This window comes from Scyliorhinus canicula, chromosome 6 (genome assembly GCF_902713615.1).
Source record: "Scyliorhinus canicula chromosome 6, sScyCan1.1, whole genome shotgun sequence".
NCBI classification, from domain to species: domain Eukaryota; kingdom Metazoa; phylum Chordata; class Chondrichthyes; order Carcharhiniformes; family Scyliorhinidae; genus Scyliorhinus; species Scyliorhinus canicula.
In genome coordinates this window covers 142,202,786-142,228,339 of record NC_052151.1, presented here as the reverse complement: position 1 = coordinate 142,228,339, position 25,554 = coordinate 142,202,786, and the positions used below count along the sequence as shown (strand labels likewise).

The 25,554-nt window shown below is 44.8% G+C and overlaps 1 protein-coding gene across 7 annotated transcripts in view; it reads right to left on the bottom strand.

The window, feature by feature from the left end:
* The window catches only part of LOC119967541 (CYFIP-related Rac1 interactor A), a 335,741-nt gene that overhangs the window by 31,658 nt on the left and 278,529 nt on the right, over positions 1-25,554 (bottom strand). For 4 of the 7 annotated variants that reach the window (XM_038800231.1, XM_038800233.1, XM_038800232.1 and 1 more), the window contains one exon: positions 6,918-6,996. The exons of 1 other annotated variant lie outside the window; for it this stretch is intronic. In XM_038800231.1, coding sequence (XP_038656159.1) covers positions 6,918-6,987 — 70 coding nt within the window. In that variant the 5' untranslated portion in view covers positions 6,988-6,996. Of the gene's footprint in view, positions 1-6,636; positions 6,717-6,917; positions 6,997-25,554 lie in introns of those variants that run through there. 2 more of the 7 variants (XM_038800229.1, XM_038800228.1) reach the window with 1 other exon arrangement.

Sequence of the window (25,554 nt, the reverse complement as noted above, 5' to 3'; positions counted from 1 at the left end):
GGGCATTATTCGGGGCTGGGGGCACTATGGTGGGGCGGTCCAGGGCGCGTGAGCCGGCCGAAGTGGGGGGGGGACTATTTTGCGGGTCGGGTTCTTGATATGGCAATTCTCTAGGCCATATCAGCAGCTGGAGCTGGGTGTTCTGCACTGCCTCCCTGCTAGCTCCCAGCAAAACAGGGAATCGGTGGCTGTTTTTCACCAGTTTTCGTGGCGCCACTGTTCCCATGCCAGCAAGGGACATAGTCTCCAAATCGGAGAATCCAGCCCTTGGTCTGTGCATCTGGAGAGTTATGCACCAGTTTTCAGTCTGAGCCTGACACTTTGCCAAATTTGGGTAAGATTCTGCCTATGGAGATAATGAGCAGTGCTAATTATTTTAAACCCTAGACTGACAACTCACAACTATCTAGGCCTGCCTCACTTGGGAGAGCAAGATAGTGAAGCCTTCAAAAATCTTTTCAGGACAGCTCTCCTGCTACCATAAGATCATAAGACATAGGAGCAGAATTAGGCCACTTGGCCCATCGTGTCTGCTCCGCCATTCAATCATGGCTGATATTTTCTCATCCCCATTCTCCTGCCTTCTCCCCATAACTCCTGATCCCCTTATTTGGGTGCTACAACCCACATTTGAACAATCTTTTCATTTTTATCACCCTTGTGAAAAGTTAGAATCGATGCTCAATCATCAGAATTAGTTACTATACATATGCATTTCCAAGCCTCTTTAAATACTGAAGAAAATTATTTCCTCCCTCCCCCCGCTATGAAGGCCACCAGCTTCCAACATGATAAAAGGGGAAAATGTTGCAGAGCACACGCCATACTTGCCATGAAGGAAATATTCAGGAAATATGTTGGATGTCACCTCAAATTTTAGCTGTCTGCAGATTCTAATAGAGTACAGTATGCGGTGATAACTCTGAACATAAATAGAGCAGTAACTTAATCATACAAAATAAAATGGTGTTATTTCTAATCAATTTTAAAAAGCCCCATTAAAAAGTTAGTGTGCCAGTTATGTCCTTAATTTTCAACTCTTTTACTCGTCGGCTTATCTGCACAGCACGGCCAATTATTCTTTTTTTCCTGTCTTATCAATGTAGCTTCCTATCTTACCAAATCTGATAAATCAAGTAAACCTTTTTTCTCATAGAGACAGCGAACTGTTATCAATTAAATGTCACAAAAATGGTGTAGCTAACAAGTCAGTTGAGTGACTGATGCAAAACGTCTCTATTGTCAGCTTGTGCAAACTTTCCCCAATCTCTAGCCACCCACTCCGCCCACCATTCCTTTTACACAGCCTGCATGATACCTCCTCCATGTGTGGCTCAGAATCACAGCCGAATGCAGCATTATTTTTTCCTTCCTTTCCTTTGGCCTTCCTTGGAGATCAACTTCTCTGAAGCTGCACCCTTCATATTTAACTAGGCAGATAAAAAGCAAGAACTTTTGGAAACACGGGAACCAGTGCTCTAGCAAAGAGGATAAATAGGGTGGTCAGTAGGACTTTAAACTTCTGAGTTGGGGGGGGGAAGGGAAAGTGAAAGCGACAGGGAGCATGGAGTTAAATGGCAAGATAAGCAGGAGGATAACATGTAGGCAGGTGGATTTAAGCTTGATGCAGACTAGGAATTCAACAAAAAGGAAGGATAACTTTGGACATCTTAGGACTTCCAATATCTGTAATGATAAGAAAGTTAGCATTAAGGTACTTTACCCGAATGCTCGTAGCATTTGTAACAAAGTAGACAAACTAATGGCACAGATCATCGTGAATGATTATGATGTGGTAGGCATCACAGAGACATGGCTGCAGGGGGTTCAGGACTGGCAGTTAAACATCCAAGGATATACAACCTATCGAAAAGACAGGGAGGTGGGCCGAGGGGGTGGGGTTGCCTTGTTAGTTAAGAACAAAATTAAATCTATGGCACTAAACGACATAGGGTCGGATGATGTGGAGTCTGTGTGGGTAGAATTGAGGAACCACAAAGGCAAAAAAACCATAATGGGAGTTATGTACAGACCTCCTAACAGTGGTCAGGACCAGGGGCGCAACATGTACCGGGAAATAGAAAAGGCATGTCAGAAAGGCAAGGTCACGGTGATCATGGGGGACTTCAATATGCAGGTGGATTGGGTAAATAACGTAGCCAGTGGATCCAAAGAAAAGGAATTCATGGAATGCTTACAAGATGGCTTTTTGGAACAGCTTGTCATGGAGCCCACAAGGGAGCAGGCTATTCTGGACCTAGTGCTATGTAATGAACCAGACTTTATTTTTTTTTTTTTTTTTAATTTAGATTAGCCAATTATTTTTTCCAATTAAGGGGCAATTTAGCATGGCCAATCCACCTACTCTGCACATTTTTGGGTTGTGGGGGCGAAACCCACGCAGACACGGGGAGAATGTGCAAACTCCACACGGACAGTGACCCAGAGCCGGGATCGAACCTGGGACCTCAGCGCCATGAGGCGGTTGTGCTAACCACTAGGCCACCGTGCTGCCCCTGAACCAGACTTTATAAAAGATCTTAAAGTAAGGGAACACTTAGGAAGCAGCGATCATAATATGGTTGAGTTCAGTCTGCAGTTTGAAAGAGAGAAGGCAAAATCGGATGTAATGGTGTTACAGTTAAAAAAAGGTAATTACGAGGGCATGAGAGAGGAACTGGCGAAAATCGACTGGAAGCAGACCCTAGTGGGGAAGACAGCAGAGCAAAAATGGCAGGAGTTTGTATGCATAATTGAGGACACTGTACAGAGGTTCATCCCCAAGAAAAGAAAGATTATCCGGGGAGGGATTAGACAGCCATGGCTGACAAAGGAGGTCAGGAAATGTATCAAAGAAAAAGAGAGATCCTATAAAGTGGCCAAAAGCACTGGGAAATCAGAAGATTGGGAAGGTTACAAAAACAAACAGAGGTTAACAAAGAGACAAATAAGGAAGGAGAGGATCAAATATGAAGGCAGGCTAGCCAGTAATATAAGAAATGATAGTAAAAGTTTCTTTCAATACATAAGAAACAAACGACAGGCCAAAGTAGACATTGGGCCAATTCAAACTGATTCCGGAAGGCTAGTGATGGGAGACGAGGAAATGGCTGGAGAACTTAATAAGTACTTTGCGTCTGTCTTCACAGTGGAAGACATGAGTAATATCCCAAAAATTATAGAGGGTCAGGGGGCTGAGTTGAGTATGGTTGCCATTACAAAAGAGATGGTGCTAAAAAAGCTAAAAGGTCTTAAAATTGACAAATCTCCTGGCCCCGATGGGCTACACCCTAGAGTTCTGAGAGAGGTGGCTGAAGAAATAGCGGAAGCGTTGGTTGAGATCTTTCAAAAATCACTAGAGTCAGGGAAAGTCCCGGGCGATTGGAAGATCGCTGTTGTAACCCCCTTGTTCAAGAAAGGATCAAGACAAAAGATGGAAAATTATAGGCCAATTAGCCTAACCTCGGTTGTTGGTAAAATTCTAGAATCGATCGTTAAGGATGAGATTTCTAAATTCTTGGAAGAGCAGGGTCGGATTAGAACAAGTCAACATGGATTTAGTAAGGGGAGGTCGTGCCTGACGAACCTGTTAGAATTCTTTGAGGAGGTGACAAGTAGGTTAGACCAGGGAAACCCAGTGGATGTGGTCTATCTGGATTTCCAAAAGGCCTTTGATAAGGTGCCACACAGGAGGCTGCTGAGTAAGGTGAGGGCCCATGGTGTTCGAGGTGAGCTACTGGCATGGGTTGAGGATTGGCTGTCTGACAGAAGGCAGAGAGTTGGGATAAAAGGTTCTTTTTCGGAATGGCAGCCGGTGACCAGGGGTGTCCCACAGAGTTCAGTGTTGGGGCCACAGCTGTTCACCATATATATTAATGATCTGGATGAAAGGACTGGGGGCATTCTAGCGAAGTTTGCCGATGATACAAAGTTAGGTGGTCAGGCAGGTAGTGCTGAGGAAGTGGGGAGGCTGCAGAAGGATCTAGACAGTTTGGGAGAGTGGTGCAGGAAATGGCTGATGCAATTCAACGTGAGAAAATGTGAGGTCTTGCACTTTGGAAAAAAGAATCCAAGCATAGACTACTTTCTAAACGGTAAGAAAATTCATAATGCCAAAGTACAAAGGGATCTGGGAGTGCTAGTCGAGGATTCCCTAAAGGTAAACATGCAGGTTGAATCTGTGATTAAGAAAGCGAATGCAATGTTGTCATTTATCTCAAGAGGGTTGGAATATAAAAGCAGCGATGTGCTACTGAGCCTTTATAAGGCTCTGGTTAGGCCCCATTTGGAGTACTGTGTCCAGTTTTGGGCCCCACATCTCAGGAAGGACATACTGGCACTGGAGTGTGTCCAGCGGAGATTCACACGGATGATCCCTGGAATGGCGGGTCTAACATATGATGAACGGCTGAGGATCCTGGGATTGTATTCATTGGAGTTTAGAAGGTTAAGGGGAGATCTAATAGAAACTTACAAGATAATACATGGCTTAGAAAGGGTGGATGCAAAGAAACTGTTTCCGTTAGGCGAGGAGACGAGGACCCGTGGGCACAGCCTTAGAATTAGAGGGGGTAAATTCAGAACAGAAATGTGGAGACATTTCTTCAGCCAGAGAGTGGTGGGCCTGTGGAATTCATTGCCGCGGAGTGCAGTGGAGGCCGGGACGCTAAATGGCTTCAAGGCAGAGATAGATAAATTCTTGATGTCGCGAGGAATTAAGGGCTACGGGGAGAATGCTGGTAGGTGGAGTTGAAATGCCCATCAGCCACGATTGAATGGCGGAGTGGACTCGATGGGCCGAATGGCCTTACTTCCACTCCTATGTCTTATGGTCTTATGGTCTTAAGAACCCCATTCGTAAATTGTAATTAATCTACACAAGATTATCAAGCTTCTTGCAAAGTACTCCATGGTGCGCTGATTTATTCATAACTATTTTGTTCATTTTTAAACTGAGTTGAAGAAGTAGTCCAATCCTCACAAATCTACAAGTAATGTAACTGAGCATGTATTTAAATACATATCTGTACATCTTCTACTAATTAACTTTATATAACCCATGATTAAAAAGCCGAATTGATAAAATTTGCAATGAGCAATGGCACCTTTTCTGCTTTCTTCTATTGTGTTTGAACAAATGCAACATAGAACAATGTTTTTAAAAAATTAGCTTTGCAAACATTGAAAGAAATTGATCTATGCACTAGAATTTCTTTAGAGAGGAGTAAAGTGTATCCAATGCTCAGTGGGTGTAGTTTACAAATGAATAAGCACTTTTTATCTGCAAATACAATTTCTACACAAAATAGGGCCACAGCCAAAATTTGAGAAGCTTATTGGGTTAGTATAGAACAGGTCAATTCCAATAAGTACATGTCTATTTCTGAGCAGTACTGTACCCAATCAAAATAGAAGAGGAACCCTCTACATTGTATAAAGCATTAAGCCACATAGGCTGTGATGAGTGATTTCTGCAAAGTATCACCATATACTGTAGTTAGCTAACAAAGAAAACTAGCTTATTAAAATCATGCTGGAATACATAATAGCTGGCAGATTTATATAACCAGAGTGGAAAAATTGATAGGCATCTAAATGTTCTACTCAAACCTCTTGCAAACAAATATTGATAAATAGCAAAACTAAATTTAAATGTATATTTACTGGGTGATCATTAGAAGCTGTCTAAAGTTTTCATCTCGTCTAAAGTTTTCATGAAGCTTCAATTAAATCCCTAACATAATTACATAAATTATACAGTAGTAAATGAAGAACTGCAGATCCATAAGGCAAGCCTCACTGTTGAGCATATCTTTCCACACTGATAGTAGATATTTAACTCTTTAAAAAAAACAGCCTGTTCTAAGAAGCCAACCCAAGTTATTATAAGAGTTAGAAATTTCAGTTGAAAAGTCATGCATTGCATAGTGCCATCCAAGGGGCATGCAAGGAATAAAATGCTACTCCCACTACTTCTATGACCATAAAACCCTGCCTGATGTACGTCAACACCATTATCCAATTTATAAAGCGCAGTAACTTGTGAGTACATACAACACTTTTCCCGCATATAAACCCTCATAGAAATTTAAAATTACAGAATTTCACAAAATCACAGTTATGTAATTAAACACACCTTTCTAGGAATTAAACAATAAACTGGATTATGGACAAATGACATTTTGATAAACTCTAGGACTTAACAAGCAAGCTATTTAATGAGGTGAAAGCCATAAACTTTAAAATCGCATGCCCAATCAATGGAGTGAAAGTTTCTAATTTTAATAAAAGGAAGTTATTTTTAGTTGCATACAACCCCAGGTGCCAAGTCTTTCATTTGGTAGTTTTCATTAAACAGAGTCAGATTAACTTCCAGTTCAAATGACCATTACCACAATAGCACCTTCACTAAACTGGCAAACTGGTTGGGTTCCTTTTATATTAGTTCTATTATTGACCTTGGTTGGAGTGGCTAGTAATAGTGAAGCAAGTGCCAAATGAGAACAGATTTAGGGAAGGTGCAGTATTGTAGATGAAGAAAACCATTTTAGTTCCTTTCACACCCCAATGTCTTCTATGATGCAGGCACATGCAAAGTGGTTTTATGGTAAAAGCCAAACAAGAGTCTATTCTCACTTTCAAAGTCAAGAAAAAAATTTGGCCCTTGATCAAACTCTGTACAAGTGAGAACTTTTAGAAGATTCCCCATTTGGTTCCTGAAAGAGAAGAAAGGGAAGAGAAAGATGTACTATGTGGTGAATATTAAAGACTTTTATGGGGAAATATGCCATCAACTTTGCTCTGCTGGGAGAAGTGAATGATTTCCAGAAGTATTTTGTTCCTCAACCACATTGAGTGATTTAAAACAGCTGAAGCTTAGGCTTACGAGTCCGTTGCTGCCCGGTAGTATAACTTACTTTCAAAATCCAGGAAAAAATGCGGATAGTTTTCAATCTCCCTGGTTAGGACCTTAAGCAGATTACCCATCCCAGCAACCTGATTAAAATGGAACACATAGTTTAAATGAACATCAAATAATGTAGAACATTTAATATGCGTAGCTGTGAATTAAATTTAAAAGTGAAAGCAAAATTATACAGTTTAAACATTTAATGCCGAATATTCTTCATACAAAAACTATTATTTCATTCTAGTAGCTTCTCATGTAGAACTTGTAGTACACAATTTAAACAGTTTCTATACTTATCACCAGTTTAAAAACAAATAATCGTACTGATCAGCATGATTTGGTACTCCGCCAAAATACAGATTAAAGCAAGCCATGTTTAAAAAAATAAAAATTGCTGAGAAGAAATATGTCAACGGGTGTAATCTGACGGAAATGAATATACCTCTGCTATGTTTTGAAGGAAACTGTGAGCGGGATTTACCGGCTGTTCACTCTGGCGGGATATTCCGGACCCACCGACGGCATATGGGTTTCCCAGCAACAAGGAGTGCAGTCAATGGGAAATCCTGTTGAAAATGGCGGGGCCAGAAAATCCCACCGGCAGGCTTCCTCCACTGCCAAAAAACACATGGTGGATTGCTTGGTAAATCCCGCCCTATGAACATGCCAGCATGACTGGCTCCTCAGAGATCGGGGCACCAATTTGAAAGGCTGCCCTGATCTCCAGACCTCTGCCCCCCCTGCCTCCCCCCCCCCACACGTTCACACCCCCAACCTTTTTGCAGCCACTTCATACACCCCTCAACCCCCCTTTCATGGGCATGGCCCTACCTCAGATTCTGACCCTTGGCATTGCCAACCTGGGACCTGGGCAGCACCAACCAGGCACCCCAGCAGTGCCAACCGGGTACCCCTGCAGTGCCAACCGGGTACCCCTGCAGTGCATTGTGGCACTGCCAGGGTTCTCGGCTGCCATGGGGAGTGCCCTGTCCCTGACCACCCAGGGGACTCTAATCGCTTCAGACCCTAATGGCTCATTTCAATATCATTATCTGATCGCGCCGGGCATAGCGAGTCAGGTGATTCATGATCAGCCTGGCACAGAGCCTGATTTGGGGCTCTCCCAGGCTCGGTTCCGCACCGGGCATAACACGGCAGCTGAATCGTGCCCCAAATCTGTTAAATGAGGTGTGAATGAGGGAACGCTGATACAAATTAACCAAGAAATTTAGGACGTAGTGGGATGGATGATAATGGAATAGTGTAGATGGGCTTTAGATTGGTTTCACAGGTCGGCGCAACATCGAGGGCCGAAGGGCCTGTACTGTGCTGTCATGTTCTATGTAAAACATCTGGTTTTGAAGCTTAGGAATGCCAGTTAGTGAATGATGCAGAAAACATAACTTGAAAAGATAGTTGAAGGAAAAGGGAAAATGGGATTATAGAAATATGATGTGGAGATGCCGGCGTTGGACTGGGGTGAGCACAGTAAGAAGTCTTACAACACCAGGTTAAAGTCCAACAGGTTTGTTTCAAACACGAGCTTTCGGAGCACGGCTCCTTCTTCAGGTGAATACCTGAAGAAGGAGCCGTGCTCCGAAAGCTCGTGTTTGAAACAAACCTGTTGGACTTTAACCTGGTGTTGTAAGACTTCTTATTATGGAAATAGACCAGGATTGGAACAACTGCTCATGTGGAGGATGAATACCAACCTCGATAGGTTTACCTGTCCTGCCCATTTCAGCATTGTGACTTCTATGAAATATGTCCTGAGGTTGACATAGACATAGAACAGTACAGCACAGAACAGGCCCTTCGGCCCTCGATGTTGTGCCGAGTAATGATCACCCTACTTTAACCCACATACCCGTAACCCAACAATCCCCCCATTAACCTTACACTACGGGCAATTTAGCATGGCCAATCCACCTAACCCGCACATCTTTGGACTGTGGGAGGAAACCGGAGCACCCGGAGGAAACCCACGCACACACGGGGAGGACGTGCAGACTCCACACAGACAGTGACCCAGCCGGGAATCGAACCTGGGACCCTGGAGCTGTGAAGCATTGATGCTAACCACCATGCTACCGTGAGGCCCCTCACGATTGACCATATGGAGCAACTGCAGATGTTTGGGCACAGTCCCAGATAGTTAGTCTGGTCAACTTATGCAATAGGGGCTGCGGTGTTTTTTGCCACGTCTTAGTTTACAAACTCTTTGTAAACTTGGTCAAAGATGCTTTGTGGGACAGATTATAGGTGATGCTTTGCTTGACAATTTTCCTGCAGTCCTTGCTAGGTGGGACATAAATGGGAGTTAAGGGAAAAGACCGGGGCAGGTAGATGCTGTTGTCTTGGAACATACATTCTCTTGCTGTTGCTAGATTTCCCTGGCAAATCTGGAATAGGCAAAATTCAAGGCAGAAGAACATTTGGGCACCGAGTCGGCACCTTGGAATTTATGATGGGAGAACTCAGCTGAGCCTTGATTTTCACATTCTATATTTAACAGAGAAATTCTGAATGCACTTCAACAAATGTAATTTTAAATCGGAGTATATATGTACTGAGCTAGAAAACTTAAGAAATTCAAAACACAGCACGCAAACAAAAAAAATGTCCTAAATATGACCCATGATCAATATGACTATTTCAAAGAAAGTACCTTACAGGTATATAGCATCTTTTATGACCTGAGGAAATGCAAAAGTGATTTAATAATAAACACATCTTTCCCTCACTCTCCCATCAGCATTTATAATCATCTTTATTATTGTCACAACTAGGCTTACATTAACACTGCAATGAAGTTACTGTGAAAATCCTCCAGTCGCCACTTTCTGGCGCCTGTTCGGGTACATGGAGAGAGAATTCAGAATGTCCAATTCACCAAAAAAGCACGTCTTGTGGAACTTATGGGAGGAAACCGGAGTGCCCGCAGACACGGTGAGAATGTGCAGACTCCATAGACAGTGACCCAAGCGGGAATTGAACCTGGGACCCTGGCGCTTACAATGAAGTATAGTCACTGCTGTTATGTATGAAACTCAGCTGCCAAGTTTACATAGAGAAAGGTCCACAAATAATAATATGATAAGATTATCTGATTTTGTAATATCGGCCTTAAAATAAATATTGGTTAGGATACTAGGTATTGGGAAGGTGGTGGTGTTGGAAGCTTCCGTGCTCTTCTTCGAAATAGTACTGTGGGATCTTTTATGTCCACCCAAGGGCAGACAAGCCTGTGTGTTAATATCTCATCCAAACTTTCATGTTCCCGATAGTGTAGATGACTGAATTAGTTGAATACTTATTATTACATTGGATTTTTACATTTTTCTACGATCACATTCCCAACATTAAATTTGATTGTCTGCAAAACTTAACTTTCAGTCACCTTTAACTAAATTCATCCCACCCACCCCCATTACACTGTTGGTTGAATCCTTCAAATAGATTTGGATGGGTAACAATTTTAAATCAGAAATATGAAAAGCTGTACACAGGTTTGGAGAGAAAGGTGGGGTGGTTGTGTTACAGTTCACATAGAACATAACAGCCCAGTACAGGCCCTTCGGCCCTCGATGTTGCGCCATCCTGTGAAACCCCTCTAAAGTCCCTCTACACGATTCCCTTATCGTCTATATGTCTGTCCAATGACCATTTGAATGCATTTAGTGTTGGTGAGTCCATTACTGTTGCAGGCAGGGCATTCCACGCCCTTACTACTCTCTGAGTAAAGAACCTACCTCTGACATCTGTCCTATATCTATCTCACCTCAATTTAAAGCTATGTCCCCCTCGTGCTGGACATCACCATCCGAGGAAAAAGCCTCTCAATGTCCACCCTATCTAATCCTCTGATCATCTTGTATGCCTCAATTAAGTCACCTCTTAAAACATTCTTCTCTCTAACGAAAACAGCCTCAAGTCCCTCAGCCTTTCCTCGTAAGATCTTCCCTCCATACCAGGCAACATCCTTGTAAATCTCCTCTGTACCCTTTCCAATGCTTCCACATCCTTCCTATAATGTGGCGACCAGAACTGCACACAATACTCCAAATGCGGCCGCACCAGAGTTTTGTACAACTGCAACATGACCTCATGGCTCCGAAACTCAATTCCTCTACCAATAAAAGCTAACACACCGTACGCCTTCTTAACAACCCACTCAACCTGGGTGGCAACTTTCAGGGATCTATGGACATGGACACCGAGATCTCTCTGCTCGTCCACACTACCAAGAATCTTACCATGAGCCCAGTACTCTGTCTTCCTGTTCTTCCTTCCAAAATGAATCATCTCACACTTTTCTGCATTAAACTCCATTTGTCACCTGTCAGCCCAGCTCTGCAGCTTATCTATGTCCCTCTGTAACTTGTAACATCCTTCTGCACTGTCCACAACTCCACCGACTTTAGTGTCATCTACAAATTTACTCACCCATCCTTCTACACCCTCCTCCAGGTCATTTATAAAAATGACAAACAGCAGCGGCCCCAAAACAGATCCTTAGTGTTACAGTTACACTTTTACATGCATGACGCAGGCTTGAGCAATGGATAATAATGATGGCGGCTCCAACTTCCTTTATATGAAATGGCTGACCAGGAATCTTCCGCATTCTTACTACCTGTCAATAGCATGTGTTGGAAGGATTTTCAGGTTGATAATCAACCTGCAGTAGGTGGGTAGGGTGACAGCTGGGCAGGGTGAGCGAGTGGGTTGGTGGGTCAGGGTGTTACTTGGGTCAGGAAGGTTTGTCAGGTTGGGGGCTATTCAGATTGGTCAGGGAAGCAGTGGCAGAGTGGGTTGTAGTTGTTAGTTGTATAATTACCCAGGTGTCAGACTAGCATACGCCGGTGTTAATATTTCCCAGGTAAGTATGTCAGAATCTACCAAAGTCTTCAACTCTAGCTCAGAATCAGAGGCCTTTTGTGAAGGCCCTGGGAATCCGGGAGCAGGGGAATTGCCCATCAGAAGTTCAAACTTACTGGACAATTCTTATGGAATTATTGCATCGGGTCTTCTTCAAGGTCCTGAGCACATTTGCAGGGTATGTCCAGTCTCCAATGATCCGGAGACCGGAAGATTTGGGAATTTATCTCCTGTCAGTGAACCAAGTAAATAGAAAAAAAAACACACACAAGCAGAGGAAGAAGAAAAGTCTGGTCATTGCTCAAGAGCCTTTAGCTGTTTTTATAATCTTTTAAAACGTTTGTTCTGGGGATGTGGGGGACAATGGTAAAGCCACATTTACTTCCCAGACTTAGCAGGCCTGGAGGCATTAAGAGTCAACTATGTATTGAGAGTCTGGAGTCACTTAGCAAGACCAGACAAGGATGGTAGGCTTCCTTCCCTGAAAATCACTGGAGTAGCATTTGGTTTTAACCACAGGCTTATTTTTGACTGGTAGCACACAAGATAACCCTTTGCATGCACCACCACATGGCATATGTAAAGTTTATTTTCAAGACTTTTCAAAAATAAATATTTTAATTAAAGTTTGCATTTTTATATTGTACAAGAAATGGATGAAATAATTTACAATTTGCATGTTGTTCCTTTTTGGCACCTTCCCCCTCAAAGAAACAAAGAACAAAGAAAAGTACAGCACAGGAACAGGCCCTTTGGCCCTCCAAGCCCGCACTGACCATGCTGCCCTTCTAAACTAAAATCTTCCACACTTCCTGGGTCCGTATCCCTCTATTCTCATCCTATTCATGTATTTGTCAAGATGCCCCTTAAAAGTCACTATCGTTCCTGCTTCCACCACCTCCACCGGCAGCGAGTTCCAGGCACTCACTAACCTCTGTGTAAAAAATACTTGCCTCGTACATCTACTCTAAACCTTGCGCCTCGCACCCTAAACCTATGCCCCCTAGTAATTGACCCCTCTACCCTGGGAAAAAGTCTCTGACTATCCACTCTGTCTATGCCCCTCATCATTTTGTGGACCTCTATCAGGTCGCCCCTCAACCTCCTTTGTTCCAGTGAGAACAAAACAAGTTTATTCAACCTCTCCTCATAGCTAATGCCCTCCATACCAGGCAACATCCTGGTAAATCTCTTCTGCACCCTCTCTAATGCCTCCACATCCTTCTGGTAGTGTGGCGACCAGAATTGAACACTATACCCCAAGTGTGGCCTAACTAAGGCTCGATACAGCTGCAACATTACTTGCCAAATCTTATACTCAATGCCCTGGCCAATGAAGGCAAGCATACCCTATGCCTTCTTGACTACCTTCTTGACCTGTGTTGCCCCTTTCAGTGACCTGTGGGCCTGTACACCTAGACCTATCTGTCAATACTCTAGAGGGCTCTACCATTCACTGTATACTTCGAGCCTAGGCCCTTCCCTTCATCGTAGATGGTTTGTTTTAGCGTTTATTTTATTCTTACAGCATTGTGAGTGTCCCTCTGGTCCTCATGTCGATCTCTCCCTGGGTTCCCCTTTGATGTCTTCTTGGATCTCTCCCCAGTTGCACGCACCCCTCACGTTCCGGTCTGCTTTCTGTGGCCTGGTGGTTCCCGTGCACCTCACACCCCACCCCCCCCCCCCCCCCCCACCTCGTTCTACTCATTGTTGGCTTCGAACAGGTCCTGGAACTGGTTGAATGGCCCCCCATGCTTTGTGGAAGCAATCTTCTGAACCTCGGATGGCGTATTTGATCTTCTCCAGGTGGTGAAATTCCGTTTTGTCTGTCAGCCAGTCTGGAGGTGTGGGTGGGATGGTGGTTCATATGTGGAAGAGGGTGGTGCTGCCGATTTCCAGCCGAGCAGGATTATCCGGCGGGTGATTAGAGAAGCAAATGCAAAGGTGTCGGCCCTCTTCCACATATGAAGTTCTGGTTGGGCCAATACCCTGAAGACTGCCACTCTTGGGCATGGCTCCACCCTCACCCCCACAACCTTGGACATTGCCTCGAAGAAGGCTGTCCAAAACCCGTCAAATCTGGGGCAGGCCCAGAACTTGTGGGCATGGTTGGCCAGGCCTCCCTGGCACCGTTCACATCTGTCCTCCATTCTGGGAAGAACCTGCTCATATGAGTTCTTGTCAGGTGTGCTCTGTACACCACTTTAAACTGCATGAAGCTTAGCCTTGCGCAGGAGGAGGTGGAGTTGACCATGCTCTGTGCTTTGCTCCCTACTTCTGTCCCTAATTCTTCCTCCCATTTCTCCCTTGTTCTGTCCAGGTTGGAGCCTGCATGGAGTTGATGCTCTGCATGACCTCTCCCAGTTCTATTGGTGCTTTCAGCTCTTTCTGTCTGTCGTCCCCCACTGCTGGCATGTCCAGTCTGTCGAGGAACCATTTCATCCCAGAGACCCCGTCGGGGGGCTCCCCGGTAAAAGGCTTCAAATGCTTTGTTGACCTTTTTTTGGTTTGGCTACCAGCCCGTCTCTGCTATCCTTTACCTGGGCTATTTCCCTCATGGCTGCGTGCTTTCTCAGCTGTTGAGCCAGCAGGAGCCTAGCCTTCTTTTCGTGTTCATAAAAGGGTCCCCCGTGTCTGGTGGAGTTGGTGCACTGCCTTCCTGGTGGATAGCAGATTAAAATCCAACTGTAGCTTTTTTCTCTCCACCAGAAGTTATAGGGTTGGGGCCTCGGAGTACCGTCTGTCATTCTCCAGGATGGAGTTGCTGTCTAGCCGCCCTCTCTTTCCTGTCTCTACGAGCCTTGTAGGCTATAATTTCTCCCCTTCAGTGCCTCCCAGAACGTAGATGAGAGTTCCCCGTTCTGGTTTTTCCTAAAGTATTCACCTATGGCCTGTGATGTTTTCTTGTCGACCAAGGGTGCCGTGTGCAACCCCCATGGGAGGCATTGGGCCAATCTCCAACCTCACATCCACGTAATGTGAAGTGTGATCGGAGATTACAATGGTGGAGTATGCCGCCCTGACTATTTCTGGGTGCACCGATTTCCCCACTACAAAGAAGCCGACCAGTCTTACATACTGGTGATGAGAACAAAAATTCCTTCTCACCTGGGTACAGGAACCGCCATGGATCCACTGTCCCCATCTGCTCCATGAAGTTCCCCAACCATGCCTGTCGTTTTCCATGTTCTGGAGTTTGATCTGTCTGTCAATGGGTCCTGTATACTGCTTCCTGCATGATCAACCATACTTACCTGGTGGATGCACCCCTGCACTTCGGGGTTTCCCTTTGATAGGGGACTATCCAAAATGGCTGTGGTTGCCAGTCTCACCACGAAGCCGGGCTTTTGCGCTCCGGGCTTTCTCTTTTTCCAAGGACCATCGAACATGACCACCAACAGTGTGTACGCCACGTGGATGAGCCCCTGCACTCCAGGGTTTCCCTGTGCTTAGGGACCCTCCAAAGTGGCTGCTTACGGTGCCATCTTGTTCCATCAACTCGAACTTGACCTGCTGAAGCCAGTCTAGAGCTCTTCCCCTCCTTATCATTATGCTCCCCCCATGGTCCTCCTTCCCCCTCTGTCCACCTTTCTACCCTCACCGCCCCCCCCCTTGTGCCCTCTGCCTATTCACCCCCCTACCTTCCCCTCCCGTACCCCGTGGAACTACAAAAGCTCGAAGTGACAATGGCCTTTTAAATGCAGTCAATGTGAAAGTTTGCTGACTATCATGTTGCTACAGGCGCAATTTCATAATGTAGCTTATGATATTAATAACAGTAAAATGACCATTAACCAGAGTCTAAAAAACATAATGATGACAGGATTTGTTGCACATGCGTTTTTCTATCTCCAAATCGCCGCCAGCAGTACATTGTGAAAACCCAATGCTACACAAATAATATGCTTGTGTACAGGAGGGAAGAGCCGAGGACAAAATTTAATTTACTATTTTCTTATAACTATTTTGGTGCGACGAACATAACAAAATCAATGTAATTTAAAAAGTAAATTAAATTCACATGAATAGGGGAAGAAGAAAGTTGGTTTCACTGGTGTCTTGACAAGTGTAAGTATTCATGATTTAAATTTATGGTTTATACTTTAGGATGCTAATTAATGTCAATTTAGGATGCTTCTTTCTTCTTCCCATATGTAATACTGCAGGCAAAAGCTGGAAAGCCTGTTCCATTCATGTTTTTTCCAGCCTATTTGCAGAGACAGGAAATATTCTTGCATTCAGTTATGCTAATATAAATCCATTAGCTTTGGAATGGATATGCTTTCGGAATAGGGGGATGATGTAAAAGCTCCTAATCAGAAATGTGGTCAGTAATTAAGATGCTTACTGTTCACAAGTGCTTACTATAGCTAGGGTTTGCGATAAAATAGACAGAGACTGAAGGAATTAAAAATAAAAATTGATTCCAATCAGAAACAAATAAAATTGGTCTGGTTTATTAGAATGTGACAAGAAACACTGAAGCATTATTGAAGCATTGCTCCAGTTATCAAATTTTGTTTAATTTGTATTATTAAGAGTTTAAATTAGCATTTTGATCTGTGTCACTAAAAAATCTAGATCAAATACAAATAAGTGTTCCAGATAGCCCACGGCACTCTAAAACTGATCATGAGTCTCACGCCTAACATTTTCCCAGTATTGTTAACTCAGACCTATTTGTACCTTCACGCTGTGTAAGTTATCAGCATGACATCCGAAATTTTATTTTTATAATGAGATTAATACCTGGCAGATAAAGAGCTTTGTTATCTCGCACCTTTCATAACATCAAGACATATTAACCACTTTACAACCAATTAAATACTTTTCAAGTGTAGTCGGTGTTGTAATCTAGTGAAACACAGCTGCCAATTTGTGCACAGCATGATTCCATGAGAAGGAATGAGATAATGATCATACGTGGTGTTGGTAGAGGGATTAAGTATTGGACTGGACATTTGGGAGACCGTCCCTACTCTTCTACGGATAGCGTCCTGAGGTGTATAATATCCATCTAAGAGCAGACAAGCCCTTTGTTTAAGATCTCATCCAAAAGGTGGCACCTCTGCCAGTCTACATAATGTGCTTAGGTCTCTGGAGTGGGATAGGATCCCAGAACTTTCTCATTTAGAGGCAAAAGTGTCACCACTGATCCACAGCTGAAGTGTTCATTCATGTGCAAATAAGAGTGAAATTTCCCCAATTTTTCACCTTGACCATCAACCAGGAAATCTCAATGTAGGAGAAATAAGCTGAAACACAGTTAAATCCAACTCTTTTAACCTGAAGATAAAGCTTCCTGAACCCTAAAACCAAGGTAAATCAAAAGTTTAAATTGATCTCCATTTTACTGCAAAATGTGTCAACTGATGACTTAAACTACTAGTTGCTACATGACATAGGTCAGCAGATACAGAGAACTACCCACAAAGCAATACTATACAACTATGCCTAAACATTAGAAAGCAGTAGCTGTGCACCAATGTGGAGACTAATAGAACATGCTGCAAAATCTTAAATTATCCTCATATGCAAATTAATGCATTTGCAGTAACTGGTACGATGCAAATTGCACCAGTTACTGCAGGAATTCCTCAAATTAAAACCGTTTTTGTTTTTGCACCTGGATGCTTCCGTTCGGTTCTCCTTTTGTAACAATAATGACTTGAAAGAGCCACTAATGTAACAATTTATCTCCAAGGGCAAAAATATCGCCACAATAATTTCAAACATGTACTAAAATCAAGGGTGAAATTTAAAGATGCAGTCAAAAAGAAAACGTTAAAGTTTCTGGCCACAGAATGAATCAGCAGAGGGAAGTAGAGACGGGATTACAGTGATCAGCTTCATTATTATGAGAGAGATGGAAGGTTGTTTTACTGTTTTTTTTGGTATCACCACTTGTACCTTTTCTATTATATTTATGTTTTCCATTGAGTGAGAGTTTATACAGTCATTACCATTTTCTTGTACTGATTTAAACACAAGTAGTAAGTTATGTGCAATTCGAATTACAAAATGCAACAATGAAAGAAAATAGATATTCAGGTGGCATAGTAACAGGGTTTCCAGTGGCAACAAGATGCCATTCCATTGACTTTCACTGCTGCTGTTACGCCCAAAGCACAATTACCAAGTGGAGTCTGTCAGCTGCCAGCATCATCTCTAAACCTTTCTTTTGAATTCCAGGATTAGTTAAAGGCAGACAAGACATCTCTGTTGCTAAAGTTACAGTTAAACATTAATGGCAGTAGATTAGTAAAATGCAAATGCTGCTAGAAGTTAATGCGTTTTCTCTGAAAATTAAAGCACATAGTCTGGTAGATAAAATAAGTTAGAGCAAAAAGTCAAGATTTGATCTTTACAGGCACTTATTTGTGAGAATGCTTTTTACTTGTTGGTCAGGAGATCTGGGGTGCATTTGCTGTTGCATATTAGGAAAACAGCAGGAGTGCAGCCAGAGGTAGAAATGGGGTAACGTTCTGAATTCAGCGGAATCTATTAAAATTTCCTGGTTGAGTAACATATAATAATCTTCACCCAACTTAATAGAACTGATTACGTTCCACTCGCAAAAATAAATGATTTTTCTCATGCATACTGTTATCATTGCACATATTGCAAACATGTAGCATAATGGTTACATCACTGGGTTAGTTATCCAACAGCCTGGACTAATGATCCAGAGACACGAGTTGAAATCCCACCATAGCAGCTGAGGAATTTGAATTCAATAAATCTGGATTTAAAAGTTAGTAATTGTATCCAGGAAACACCAGATTATCGTAAAAGCTCATTGTGTTCATTAATGTCCTTCAGGGAAGGAAATCTGCTATTCTATTCCAGCCTTGCAAAGTCCTCCTCATGATTGTCCTGGATCTTGTACCCAAGGGCCAGAAGCTCAAGTTCACTCGGCAGCACCTTCCAAACCCTTACCAACGAGATGGACAGGGGCATCAATGCATGGGAACCCCATCACCTGCAAGCTCCCCTCCAAGACGCACACTATCCTGACTTAGAACAATATTCCTTCATCATCAATGGGTTGGTATTCCGAAACTCCCACCCTAATTGTATTGTGGGTGCACCTACACCACATGGACACAAGAAAACAGTTGATCACTATCTTCTCGAGGACTCTTAGGAATAGGCAATAAATGCTCACCATGCCAGCGATGCTTATATCCTATATAAACAATTGGAAGCTTTGTTCCACAGGCTAGTCAAGTAACAACTAGACATGGGGGAAAATGGTGGCAAAGTGGTCATGTCAGTGGACTAGTACTCCAGAGCCCCTGACCAATGTTCTGGGGACACGGTTCAAATCCACCACAGAGCTGATGTAAGTTAGATTCAATTCATAAAATCTAGAATTGAAAGCTGGTCTCCGTAATGGTGACCATGAAATCATCAATTGCCATTAAGTCCCATCTGGTTCACTAATGTCCTTTAGGAAATAAATCTGCCATCCTTACCTGGTGAGGCTTACATGTGATTTCAGAAGCATAGCAATGTGGTTTACTCTTAACTGCCCTCTGAAATGGCTACTAAGCCACTCAGTTTAAGAGCAATTAAGGACGGGCAATAAATGCTGATCTTGCAGCGAAAACATCCCATTAAAAAATAAATTATGCTAACAGAATCATGCCTTTCAGACAATGTCCCAGAATCTTTTATTACCAGCCAGTAGAACAGACCCATCAGAAGTGACTGCACACTGATATGCAGTCAAGAGGGAGTGGTCCTGGGACTCCTCAATATTTTATCCAGACCCCATGAAGTTTCAATCCAGTTCCTGCTGTTGCCACCTACTGCCCTCAATGAACTGTTGAATCGGTACTTTCACCACGTGGATGAAATACTGAGGGTAGGAAGGGCACAGAATGCACTCTGGGTTGGGACTTCAATGTCCATCACGAAAACCGGTTCAGTAACATCATCACTGACGAAGCTGGCGAAGTCTTGAAGGATATATCTGTTATCGGTACCGACATATCGGTTTTGTGGCAGGTTGTGAGTGAACCAAGGTGGAAAATCCGATCTTATCTTTTCGGCACTAACCTGCATTTTCCACAGTATGACTTACGATTTTTAACAGTTAAAAAGAATGGTCATGAAAAAGGCTGATAGCCAAAGTATGTGGAACTGTCAAGTTATTTAAAAACTTTGCCCTGCTGTATCTCGGAGTTGGTGCTTGCAACTTCAATAGCTGTTTGTTGCCATACATCACTGCTTGACTATTTCCATAACATGGGGGCCAGTAATTTCACAGTCTAACTGACAGCTCCAAGAGGGGTTAACAATATTAAACAATTCTTTGATGGGTGCCTATGAATAAAATGTTTGTTTTTATAAGGGATTATGAACTTGAAAGAATTTAAATGTATTGAATGGGCTTTTATCAATGAGAGTTTTTATAAATAGTGAAGTCAGTAATGGATACTTGAAATGTTATTGGGCGGGATTCACCAACACCCCCCCCCCCCCCCCCCCGGGTTGGAGAATCGTCGGTGGGCGGCGTGAACCCGCTGCCGAATTCTCCGGCACCGGTGGGGATCCATGCCCCGCTGGTCGGGGACCGTTGGCAGCGGCCCCCCCGGCAATTCTCTGGGCCCCGATGGGCCGAGCAGCCGCCCGGTTTCGGCCAGTCCCATCGGCGCGAAATGGACGTGGTCCTCACGGCGGGACCTGGCTTGCCGACCGTCTAGCGGGGTCCTTGGGGGATCTGGCTGCCGGGGGGGGGGGGGGGGGGGGGGGGAGGGGTCCCCCCACCATTGCCTGGCCCATGATCGGGGCGCACTGATCTGCGGGCGGGCCTGTGCCGTGGGGGCACTCTTTTCTCCGCGCCAGCCATGGCGGAGCCCTACAGAAGAACCTCCCTGCGCATGCGCAGGAAACACGCCGTCGGTTCTGCCCATGTGCCAGAACACGCCGGCAGTTCTGCGCATGCGCGGGACCACGGCGGCCCTTCATTGCCGGTTAGCGCAGCGCCAACCTCACCGCCGCTGGCCTAGCCCCCGGAAGTGCGGAGGATTCTGCAACATCCGGGTGGCCCGATGCCGGAGTGGTTCGCGCCGCTCTTGGCGCCGGCGTCGGGCCATCGCGCCAAGTGCAAGAGAATCCCGCCCATTGTGTTTCATCTTAGCATGGTCCCAGAGATCTGCTCATGGTGTATATTGGATGAGTTGGCATCGAGCTCTTCAGGGCAAAGGGTGGTGGGTGAGGGGGACATTGGTTGGCATAAATTGGCACTGTTAGCATTGTGGTTAAATGGGCCTGGAGGTTGGGGTCATCGGTTGATATGGGTTACCTCTAAATTGATTAGGGGCTATGAGGGGCCATGAATTGCATGTACACGTGTATGGCTTGGCATGGGTGGGTATGAGTGGCCATAGGGGTTGTGGGCAAGAACCTAACTTTTTATTACAACTGGGATAAAATCCTAGTGTGCAGAAGGAGGCCATTCGGCCTATCGCGTCTGCACCGACCCACTTAAGCCCTCATTTCCACCCTATCCCCGTAACCCGATAACCCCTCCTAACCTTTTTGGTCACAAAGGCCAATTTAGCAATGGCCAATCTACCTAACCTGCACGTCTTTGGACTGTGGGAGGAAACCAAAGCACCTGGAGGAAACCCACGTAGACACGGGGAGAACGTGAAAACTCTGCACAGTGACCCAACAGGGAAGTGACCCAACAGGGAATCAAACCTGGGAACCTGGCGCTGTGAAGCCACAGTGCTATCCACTGCCGTCACAGTGCTACCGTGCCCACCGGAACGAAAATCCAGCCGTTTGGGACTGTTTCTCCCAAGGAAGGTGCACCTAGCCAGAAATATTTTCAGTATCTGGTCTCCACCAGAGGTCCCCAGTATCACAGATGCCAGGTTTGAGCCAATTCGATTCATCCTACGTGGTATCAAGAAACAGCTGAAGGAACTGGATATTAGACAGGCTATGGACCCTGACAATATTACGACAAAAGTACTGAAGACTTGTGCTCCAGAACTTTCTGCTCCCCTAGCCAAGCTGTTCTAGCACAGTTACAATATCTACCTGGCAATGTGGAAGATTGGCCAGGTATGTCCTGAACATAAAAAGCAGGACAAATCCAACCTGGTCAATTACTGCCCTATCAGTCTACTTTCAATCGTCAGTAAAGTGATGGAAGGGTCATCAAAAGTGCTATCAAGCAGGACCTACTGAGCAATTACCTGCTCAGTGACGCTCAGTTTGGGTTCGCCAGGGTCACTCAGCTCCTGACCTCATTCCAGCCTTGGTTCAAGCATGGACGAAAGAGCTGAACTCCAGAGGTGAGGTGAGAGTGACTGCCCTTGACAGCATTTGACCGAGTATGGCATCAAGGAGCCTTAGCAAAACTGGGAATCAGGAGGAAAACTCTGGACTGGTTGGAGTCATACCTAGCACAAATGAAGATGGCTGTGATGGTTAGAGGTCAATCATTTCAACCCCAGGGCATCACTGCAGGAGTTCCTCAGGGTGGCCCAACCACCTTCAGCAGCTTCATCAATGACCATCCTTCCAACATAATGTCAGATGTGGGGATGCTCGCTGATGACGGCACAATGGCTGGTTTAGCTCAGTGGGCTAGATAGCTGGTTTGTGATGTAGAACAAGGCCAGCAGCGCGGGTTCAATTCCCATACCAGCTTACCCGAACATGAGCCGGAAAGTGGTGACTAGGGACTTTTCACAGTAACTTCATTGCAGTGTTAATGTAAGCCTACTTGTGACAAAAGATTATTATTATTATGTTCAGCACCATTCGCTACTGCTCAGACTCTGAAGGTGTCCACGTCAAATGTAGCAAGACCTAGACAATATCCAGGCCTGGGCTGACAAATGGTAAGCAACATTCGCACCACGCAAGTGCCAGGGAATGTCCGATAAGACAGAATCAAACAATCACCCCTTGACAATCAATGGCATTACCATCACTGAATCCCTCACTATCAACATCATGGGAGTTATCATTGACCACAAACTGAACTGGACTAGTCATATTAATACTGTGGCTACAAGAGCAGGTCAAAGGCTAGGGATCCTGTGGCGAGTAACTCACCTCCTGACTCCCCAAAGCCTGTCCACCATCTACAAAACACAAGACAGGAGTGTAATGGAATACTCTCCACTTGCCTGGATGAGTGCAGCTCCAACAACACTCAAAGAAGCTCGACACCATCCAGGACAAAGTAGCCCACTTGATTGGCACCTCTTCAACAAGCAGTCACTGCTTCTATCATTGACGCACGGTCGCAACAATGTGGACCATCCACAAGATGCACTGCAGGTACTCAGCTGCACTTCAGCAGCACTCTCCAAACCCTCGACCACTACCATCTGGAAGGACAAGGGCAGCAGATACCTGGGAACCTGACCACCTGGAGGTTCCACTCCAGGTCTCTCATCACCCTGACTTGGAAATATATTGCTGTTCCTTCACTGTCGCTGGGTCAAAATCCTGGAACTCTCACCCCAATAGCACATGACATCACTGGTTCAAGGCAGCTCACTACCTTCTTAAGGGCACTTAGGGATGGGCAACAAATGCTGGCCTAGCCAGCGAAGCCCACATCCCATAAAAATAATGAACAAAAACTCCATTGTAAGTTGTTTGGTTGCTTGCTCTCACCAAGTGTCATTGTAAAATTAGTGTTTGTTGTTGGTGTTGTCTGTTACAATAGCAGATACCGGCCTCACGGTAGCATGGTGGTTAGCATCAATGCTTCACAGCTCCAGGGTCCCAGGTTCGATTCCCGGCTGGGTCACTGTCTGTGTGGAGTCTGCACGTCCTCCCCGTGTGTGCGTGGGTTTCCTCCGGGTGCTCCGGTTTCCTCCCACAGTCCAAAGATGTGCGGGTTAGGTGGATTGGCCATGCTAAAATTGCCCGTAGTGTAAGGTTAATGGGGGGATTGTTGGGTTACGGGTATACGGGTTACGTGGGTTTAAGTAGGGTGATCATTGCTCGACACAACATCGAGGGCCGAAGGGCCTGTTCTGTGCTGTACTGTTCTATGTTCTATATTCTTTACTAAGGCAAAATATAAATGCAAAACTAAGTTCTGATGAATGGTCATTGATCTGAAATGTGGGCTAGGATTTAGTTTTGGTGGCACAGGTCCCACCCACCCTCCCAACCCACCATCCCCCTCTCCTGCAAAACATACAAGTTGGAGAACCAGTGGGACCCTCTGTCGCTTGTATAGAGGAGGATCAGGCAGTCAACCTGCTAGCATCAAGCATTCCATGCAATGAAGCCCACAGACTGGCAGTTCCCCATTGCTGGCAGTACTACTGAAAGCGGTAGCTGCTGCTAGTAATGCATCCAGAATTCACTGAGCATTTTATCGGAAGGAGTTATAAATCGCTTGGTCAAATCAAATATCAACAGCTAATTCATCGATTATTAATGCAAAAATACTATAGACGTACACAGATTCTCAATACTTAAATTTTCACCACCTTTCCTGAAAATATTAATTAATTCAACATTCATGTGTGTGCTGTGATTCCACAGGAAGCAGGCTCTGGTACCTTCCCCAAAATACCATTCTTCATATTGGAACACGAGCAACAAGCTTTGACAGACCAAAAGGTTCTACCATATAATTTTCATGTTTTTCGTTCTATGCCCACAAGGAAAGCAAGGAATTCTGCAGCTGTTATTTTTAGCCTATCCTTTCACTACATTGCAATCAGGGTTTGAGTTGCAGAGAGGCCAACAACTTACCAAGAGCTGTTCCCACATGGACTGTTCTCATAAGATAGGCAAGATCCTTGACAGAACACAGGCAGGACTTCTTTTAGATTCAATTAATTGAGGCAATATGGGAGATGACCAACCTATCCTTCACTTCCAGTCATAAGTGAGCTTCATGTCTGCTAAGTTGCACAGTCGGACTGCTAGGCAGCCAATGAGTCACCAATCGTCTATGTGCCAACAGTCAAAACAAAAATAACTCGACCCTCGTAAATCATCTGAACTTATACATAGCATAGTTTTCAAACTGGGATCCTTGAATCTTATGGGAGGCTGCGTGCTCCATTGTCCCAGATTCATTGGTTTTGCAGCATGTTATTTCTGTTGTTTCACGTAAATAAAACACGTTTATTATGAAGGTGGAGCAACATACGGTGCATCGTTCACTTTGGGTGGATTTTTTTCATTTTTCTGCAAGGTGTCGCAGCAGGCGGCAAAGGCAGTGTTGAAAATCTCCACCTCATTGCTCCAAATTTGGGAAACTAAATTGAACGTGCGGTACCACGACCGAACAATTCTCAGGCTAAGATAGGGGTACCCTTTTTAAAGGCTGCCTTGATACAAAAAAGTGAAATCAGATTACCATCCCACTGATGTACCATCAATCTGACACGAGTCGTAGAGAGGATCCAAATATTAGGCTTTAATAAGCTAGATGTGAACCCGGCAGTGGTCGTACAAGGAAAGGCTGACTGCCGCATGGTACGAGCTATTATACCCCGCCCTGTAGGCGGAGCAACCATCCTCTCGGCCAATCGGCGGGGAGTCACATGACTTGCCTGGGGCGGGGAGGGGGAGAGGGGGAGAGGGGGAGGGGGAGAGGGGAGAGGGGGGAGGGGGAGGGGAGGGGGAGGGGATGGGTGGAGGGGAAGGGGAGAGGGGGAGGGGGAGGGAGGGAGGGGAGGGGGAGGGAGGGGGGAGGGGGAGGGAGGGGAGGGGAGGTGGGGGAGGGAGGGGGAGGGGGGAGGGGGAGGGAGGGG